The sequence below is a fragment of the Anopheles moucheti genome, chromosome 3, assembly GCF_943734755.1.
Source record: "Anopheles moucheti chromosome 3, idAnoMoucSN_F20_07, whole genome shotgun sequence".
In the NCBI taxonomy this organism is placed as follows: Eukaryota; Metazoa; Arthropoda; class Insecta; order Diptera; family Culicidae; genus Anopheles; species Anopheles moucheti.
In genome coordinates, this window is record NC_069141.1 from 10,144,338 (window position 1) to 10,152,776 (window position 8,439).

At 43.8% G+C, this 8,439-nt stretch overlaps 1 protein-coding gene across 1 annotated transcript; it reads right to left on the bottom strand.

Moving 5' to 3' along the window:
• Positions 1-6,563: 6,563 nt before the first annotated feature.
• LOC128303936 (protein-serine O-palmitoleoyltransferase porcupine) lies at positions 6,564-8,276 on the bottom strand. The gene has a single exon (XM_053041040.1). It carries the CDS (start codon positions 8,274-8,276, stop codon positions 6,843-6,845), a length of 1,434 nt encoding a protein of 477 aa, XP_052897000.1. The 3' UTR covers positions 6,564-6,842.
• Between the last annotated feature and the right edge of the window lie 163 nt (positions 8,277-8,439).

An 8,439-nucleotide genomic window follows, 5' to 3' on the forward strand; every position in this document is an offset into this window, starting at 1 on the left:
TATGTCTTAAGCTTCAAATTACACTAGCAATTATAAAAAATAACATTAATATCTCCCTTATTAGTTATCGATCGTTTTAAAATATTTTATTGTTACTGTCTAATTTTCTTTAAACAAATATCGCTTATTTGGTGCAATTTTGCGAGACTGCTATTCCAAGCGGCTTCAAACAATTGCTTAGCGCTTGCGCAAACGCGCTAAAAACGCTGCTGGGGCTTAGCTCCCGTGCAACATACGCGAGTGCGTGTTGCAAGACACATCGCTCTAGCGCTTTGCAACACGATCGCCCTGATCCTGGGGATCGGATGCCGCCAACCCTAGGCCTTGGGCCAAATGGATCGGTACCCCAGCTGACCTGAGCCGGTACAGAGGGGAAAGCAAGAGTTTTGGGTTCGGAACGCAACAACCACAACGACAACAAATGGATCACATACTAATAATCCGGCGGGGGCAGGGAAGGAAGGAAGTTTTGAGTGCGGGCAAACTCGAGTGAATACAATTTGCAAACCACAAACCAGACTCGATTGGGCAAGCGAACACGAATTCGCTCGACGAAACGCAAACACTACAACAATAAAGAGGAAGCGGGTACCACAGCGGTACCACCGCAAAACGCGAAAGTGTAATATTTGGTGCTCAAAGGGAAATATAATGAGCCTGAGGATTTAATAATAATAACAAAAAAAACACACACAGAAAGATGTGCAGTTAACCGTGAATTAAATAATTAAGTGCGAATTGGCACGGGCACAAAGTTTTGTCACCCCTTCCCCCCCGGTTGTTGTTTGGTTGCTGCTGGCACGATGATCGCGCAAATGATGATTCGTGCTTCACTGGCGACCAAACGCGTGCAAAAGTATTTATTCGTATCAATTCAAATCGTTTACTTTGTTATTGCCAATGACCACGTGCCAGCGGCCTTTGCCTTTGTTGCAAATGATGATGAGCATTGTGTCAGCGACCGGTGTCATGCGTTGCTTAAGAAGATCGTACGATCTTCTACGTTTGCTTGTGGCTGTATATTGTAACCTTTTCGTATGTCACTTCTGAGGGACATCCATATTACAACAGAGCTTCGAATCGTATAAGGGAACATTCCAACATTTTTTTTTCAACCGTGTAGGGGAATTTTGCCACTCGTGAGATATTTGCAGACGATTAGGAGAAATTTGCAAACATACAAGGGAATTTTCGGGATTATACTCAATGATATCATTTGTTTTCGGTTCGGTTGTCTTTGTGTTTTGTTTTATTTATCGGAGCAGGAATTTCAGTAGCTTAATTTATTTGTAATCGATAACTGTTTCAAGTTCCTTCTGTGGAGCTTTCTGTGGATTTTATTTTGTCTTATTTTCCCTCGCGGAAGTTGCGATTTTCACGCCGATGATTTAAAAAAAACCGGAATCACTCGAACCGAAACCGAACAATGGCAGTTTGCTCTCCTCAGCGTTTTTCAGCAAAATTCCAAATCCTCTATGATTCATGAATCAAGCAAGATTGTCTTATTCGTCATATACTTTCTTCCTTCACCGCTCAGTTGCCGAAATTCGGCCTATCTACTTCAGGTCTCCAAGTGGCCTGATCTGCCATCTGCTCTGTGGAATCATGAAGGTTTTGAGGGTCGATTTCAAATTTGAATGATTCTTCTCGAAGGATTCGTTGAGCACAACACTAATATTCTGCTTTTTGATGTTGCATCTCGAGGTAGTTGTCGATTTTCTGGACGACATTTTGTGCCCATATCCATAACAATATAAACCTTGTCCAGATATATCTTGAAAGTAATACACCTGAATAACGGCCTCATCTCGTTCACATTAAATAAAACCAATGAACCCAAATGATTTCTCAAAGGCCAGAGTGTGAACATAAATTGTCACATTTCCGGGTGTCTCTCGGGGAATGCACGGAACACCAAAGCAATGTCTGTTTCCAACGTCATTTTCATCACATTTTATTTCATACACATGCTGAAAAGTGTGTAGGGGGTGACACCGCCGAATATGTGCGATCAATCGCCCCCCCACACATGTGGGCGGATGTGTGTGTGTGTGTGTGTGAAAGGATATGTCACGAAACAAGACAAAACACGCGTGTTTGAAGCACGTTGTCGTAATCATGAAGTGTCACAGTTTATCACAATCAGCGATGATCGTTGTGATAATCACTGTTATGATATGTGACGGTTGGGTTTGGCTACTAACATTACCTTATCACTTTTGGGGAGGGGATTTTTATTTCTTTATTAATGATGCTCTTCCAACAGTGGAATTAATATGTCTTAAATAATGCAACACTTTTAAGGTAATTGAAAAACCCCTGACACTGTGTTACAAATGGCTTTAGTAGCTATTTTCTAACCTTAGAACCGGGAAGTATCATTGCATGCCTTTTTGTGCTGCATTGCGGCTTCGCGTCGCTAATTGTCTTGATGCTGTGATAGCAGGCATTCCCGGGAAGCAACATTTCCTTGGGTTCTTCCTGTTCCCGGTCGGGGCATGCCGGGTCTCGTCGCGGTTTACGCCAAACCAGCAGCGTTCCGACGGCGTGATGGCAAACAGGGAAGCAGAAAACAGAAAAGATTCCGTTACAGGAAGCATAACAACCGAAATAAATATATCATTGGTGTGTGACCGGCGGGAGCACAAGAACACGTGGGTACACGGGGTGCGAAGAACATTGCGTAAATTAATCTCTTTTCAACAAGACAAAGAGAGTGTGTGTACGCGGTGCGAGCGAAATTACCTTCAGCAGTGCTGATTTTTAACAGCACACTGATGGCGCTTCTACGGGTGTGGTGTCCCCTTCGCCTCGTACCGATGGTTTGGCCGCGATGCCCGTGTGTTGAGTGCCCTGATGAGTTTTGCGGGACACAATACGCGGCTGAGATGGATAGTATCGGGACCTCGAGACCCATCCGGCCCGACCCCAGCCAGCCAGCCAGCCAGCCGGTCGGCGGTGTGGTATGTATGTTCCGTCCGCCAAAGTTGAACAGAGTCTAATTTTACTCCCAGGGGTGGAAATTTACCGTTCGCACTAAATTTTGACCCGTGCTGCTGCGTGGTGCTACTGTGCATGCGAATTCAGCAGAAGTTTGGGCGGAGGGGCAGACATTCGGGCAGTCATTGCACTAGAGGTCATGGATTTTTTTTTATTTCAAAAGCGATACCGATGATTGGAGACAGATACTTTCTCTGAGATTGTCCCGAGCAGTGTAATAAATTTTCTGTTTCTTTGTGTACGATTCCCACATGTTCGCAGATGTAGGTCTCATCATTTATGTTAAAATTATGTATAAACTATGAGTAACTCTTTCTGGTTGTATCGGATGATCACTGTAAGAACGTTACTGAGGTCACAAGTTAGTATTTATAGTGCTAACAGTGTCTAAATTTCAATTCGATTCAATTATGGCAATAAAAACCTAAAAAACTTATGAAATCTAGAGTAATTAGCATACCTCCAACAAGGACATCGTCTCTGTCTTGAGTGCTTAGAGTAAAACTTCTCTTAGTACTTCATGAACTAGGGCTCTTGAGTAGCTATTGACTGATCAAGTTTACACCCAAGACACCCAAGATGTTCTAAGGAGATTACATATATCGTCACATCGTTGTTAGTTGATCTAACCTTCCTGATCTACTTTCGGTTGTAGATTAACTTTATATGCAAAGAAGGGTTTGTTTCGCATGACGCTTTAAAGAAATGATGATTTGAATGAAACAAATTGTGCTTGAACTCAATTCTTTAACACGATCTACAATTTCGTATTGATGTTTCAAGAAAAATGCATCGATTCTTGGCGATCTTACACCAGCTGGCAAGGATCTTAGCAAAGGCTAATGTAAAACTAAAAATGGTGAGATTTTTCATCGCCTAATCGCATCTGCTTTTGAAAACGTTCGAAGAAGATTCTCCGTCAGAGATTTGCCCCAAAAAGTTCCGCTGACCGCACTACAGGGTCATTGAGAGGGTTCATAACGTTCGCTAGTCTTTTTTTTTTCTTACCACTCCACTTCCTCAGTATGAGTAATCTTTTCACTTTATGGATCGAGAGCAAATCAGATCTAAAGATCACATTCGCTACATATTTTTCGGTGTAGGTGCCAATTTGTGTAAAACATTTTGTAATTTTATAGCGAACTCTAAAGAAAATGCCTTAAAGCTAAAGTTCAGAGGGACAGGAATTAAGCTATTTTTTGATTACTAGCTTTTCTCCCGAGTGGCAACTGCAGTACGAGTCGATTCCGAAATTGAAAAACTCCTCACCTAAGATTAATATGCATCATTCCCGTCAAAAGATTCCTTATACCCAACACTATTTTACCCAATCTGTTATTTGTCTGGTGTGTTGTTTTAGAATCAACCAAGATGGAGGACCTTCCTGGTCACCTTAGACCCCAGGTACTTTAGAGGCCTCTGTAATCTTCTACATTGTTGCGTAAAGCTATCGATCATGTTAATTCTGAATTCTGTAATCTAGTCTCTCAGTAGTAGTTCAACAATAAACCGGATTACAAACAAGAAACATATTCTTATCAGCAACAAAATTGGCCTTGTGTTGTACATTACATTGGAACAACTTAAACAATGGTGCCGCTCCTGCGAAAGACTAGTTCGGATAGTAATTATTTTGATCGTTACAAAATATCCCGACCGACCGTATGTGCCAACACCCCTGTCAGTTGATGTCATGTTCATTGTCAGTGTATCCGTCAGAGTGCTCTTATCTGCAAGTGTGGCGGACAACCGACGACAGGTGCACAGGTCGTGCACATGAGATTGTTATGATAGAATGAAAAGAAGAGAACAAACGCCTGAAAAGCAAGTGCAGTATCAGCGATAGCAATTGCTCTTACTCCGGCGGGGAACAACCCTTTGCCGTTGCCGTTGTTTCTAGGTCCCCGTTAATTTTGTGAAGGGGCAAGAAGAATTAAACCCACGGAGACACAAAGCAAACCCGAGAGTGGGTAACATTTATTTTTGCATGCTCACATGTTAAACGTGTCCACCGGTGAATCTTCCCATTCTTTCTCTCTCGCCTGCTATATATTCGGCACGTCGGATAACAATTCGGCACCGAATGTTGCGCGCCACAGCTTTGCGGAAATAGCCGCGAAAGTGTACCCGCCTATTGCAGCACAAACCAGGGGATGGACGCAAGTGTGATTAATTTTATAAGATAGTACGGTGGGATTCCTTTTGCGCTTGGCTCTGTCAACCCTTCGCTACACTGCGGGCAACGTTGGATTTGCCATTTGTTGTGCTGGCAGGGTGTTTTCCCCGGGGTCTTTCGCAATGGTTCACAGTGACGCAGTTTCCCGATGTAAGCAGGACGATGCCCACCAGAAGGGCTACGGATCATTTTCTGGGTGCATTTGGCATGCGGCCCTAGAGGTGAAATGGGTTTCAATAATGTATCGCTCGCAACCAGGAAGTGCTTTCATGGCTGTGTCGCGTGTCGACCAAAAACTTCAACAGACGCAACGACCTCGTAGAAGTACGAATTCCCAACGAAATAAGAAGAATCGCTTCATCGGTAAGCGATCCTAAATCGCTGCCGTATTTTCCTTTTCAGCAGTAATTTGATTGATCTATTAAGTCTGACGTCGTCCCGGTTTGTTGATGCACGGCATCCGGTTATGATTTGTTTCCCAGGCTGTTCTATAGCTTGCTAGAAGTTTAGGTTGCCGTGTGGATCCGCGCGGTCAAAAATTTTCCCTCAACAAATCACTCGATCGTAGTAAAAGTGACATATTTTTCGGTTTTATTGTAGCGATCTTGTTACTCTTTTGCAGACTGTACAGCAAAGGGTGCGGCAAAGCAGTTATATTTACAATGAGTGTAGAAATCCGAAGGCACCACACAATAAACCGCTATATAGTAGAAGAATAAAGCTAGCAAAGTAAGTGAGAATGTTGCGGAACCATCGTTGCTTGCCAGCTTTATATACGGCATTGCGAAGATTGTGAGCCGTTCCACGAATTGCCTTGTGGTTCAAAAGAGAATCAAACATGTACCGCTACCACTGTCAGCCAACCGGTTGTCTGGTCCGTTTTGCTCTAAACGAGGAGATCATCCCCCCTTTGCGGAGCATATGGCGTGCTGCGGTCAAAAATAATCTTTGACACTTTCCGTTATAAGCCGTCATGTTGCCTAGCACACAATAGCGTTACTATGTTCGTACGGGGTATGTTTTAGTTGTTCTCGGCGTAGTTTGACCGTTTGGCCGTAATATGAAAATGGTTCCTACTGCCCGCGATCTTAAGCGATCGTAAATGACCTGTGAGGAACATGGCACACACTTGGTAGGACTGTTGCTTGCCGTGAATATTCGGATGAATTTTAATGTTTGCGGTTGTTTGCAAAATTTTTACGATTCGCAATTCAGTTTTTTTCTTCTTTTGGTTAGGGGCGAAAAATTGTTGGCCGTAGCTATTTGGGGGGAGTTTGCTCAACACGGTAAGAGCAGAACAAATTGAAGAATTAACCTACAACGATGTGATATCATATTCCTACCTAACTGCGTACAGTTTATTTTTCGATTTGGTTTTATTTAAGAGAGCTGTCGCATTTGACTGATCAATAATTGGTTAGTAGCTACCTTTAATTGCATATATATGCCGTTTGTTTATCATGACAATTCGATGTATTTTTTTAAAACATATCACATTGTTAGTAATTGTGCGCGTTGAAGATGGCCTAAATTGACTGTTTTTCTTGTGTTTGATTACGCTACAACTAGTGTCTCGTTTGTAAATTAGAAATGTTTTTTGAATACTGCTTTGGGTTGCGGAAGATCTTACGTAGACTTATGCAGAGATCGGATATATCTCTCATTATCAGATCACGAAATAGAACAGATAGGCGAAGACGAGCAACCAATGGGATGTATAATTGAGTTCTGCCCAACGACCGAACATTGATTTATCATGATCAGCTTCTTCCGGTGGTCCTTCCGTTGTTTCGAAGATACATCCCAGGTAGATGAGATTGAACGTATTCAATGTGAAGAACAGCGCGTTAATAACGATACAGAGCACACTTTTGCTCCTGTGCTGATGCACGGTGCACGCGCCGGGACACTTGCCAACGAGGACACACGCCGAGTAGATCGTTGCGAGCTTCTTTCGTATTTCATGTTCCACGAATGTCCACGAGCCGATGGTGAGCAGCGTGATCCACAGCCGGTAATGCAATCCATGCAGCAGCGACGATATGATGTATGTGATGGCAATGGCGGCAGCTGTTCCGAACGGACGTTTGGTGGTACGGAAGATGTAACGTTTCAACCACAGGTGCATCGGTATGTTCCATGCCGTCACCACTTGCACCAAGGAGCGGGGAAACTCCACTGCCAACGGTGAGCTTACGGGGTTCCAGTCGACTGCCGCCGCGATCATGGTGCATTGAGACAGATAGGCGATGAAGTAGTGACTGGTGCGGAAGGAAAGTGCTCTACCGTACGCCCGGACCCACTTCCAGCTGGCAATCGGAGCGAGCAGATAATCGATCATGCAATTCGAAGTAATCAAAAATCCAACTGCCAATAGAGCGCTAAGCAGTATTCTGGTCACATGTATTCGAATCCGCTGACCGGAAGATCCATTCTGACCGAATGCAGGCGATGACGGTTTCCAGATACTCAAATAATCATTAAAAGAGATCCAAGGTCCAAGCACGACATTTGCTGGGCAGAGTATATATCCTGTATATGACAATACGTTCAGTTGATCGCGTAGGTTTTGAGTCTCCTCCGTATCGAAGGCTAATGAAAGTGTCTTCATCAACAAGATCATCTGTGTTCCGCGGATGCGATTCCACGTCTCTGGCGATGGTTCCAGCAGTTCGCTAACCAACAGATTTCCAATGCCATACGCTATAACGATGAATGGTGTTTTGATGTATCGTCCGCTGCCGGACAACCATCGATGCAGTGTCCATTGCACCACGTATAGCGATACCGCCAGTTGTAGGAAGTGGTAGAACCCATGATCAATTACCCGATACAGCAAAACGGCACCAGAAATGCAGCTCAACAAATGTAACGATCGATTGGAGCTTGGAAACAATTTCCGGAAGCATAGCACCAGAATACTGAACAGCAAGTTGACAGCGACAAAATTTGTCATGTACTGTGCTGCAAACCGTAGCGAAGGATGCACACAATTGGTAATCGTTTCCTCGAAGTTGAGTTCTCGATGCAACATACGTGCCGCAGCCAAGTCCGGCTGTTCGTAGTACTCATCGTAGTAATCATCGTAGTAGTAGTCCATGTCGGAAATGTGTACACGTCCGGCGTCCGGTGAATCGAGAATGAGAGCTGAGGTGGACGAAATCTAGGCACACAATTGGTGGAGTTGGATTGCTGTTTTGCAACGCTACTGATGTTGCGATCACTTGTGTATTTCACAAACTGGCGGGTAGGACAAAATTGGT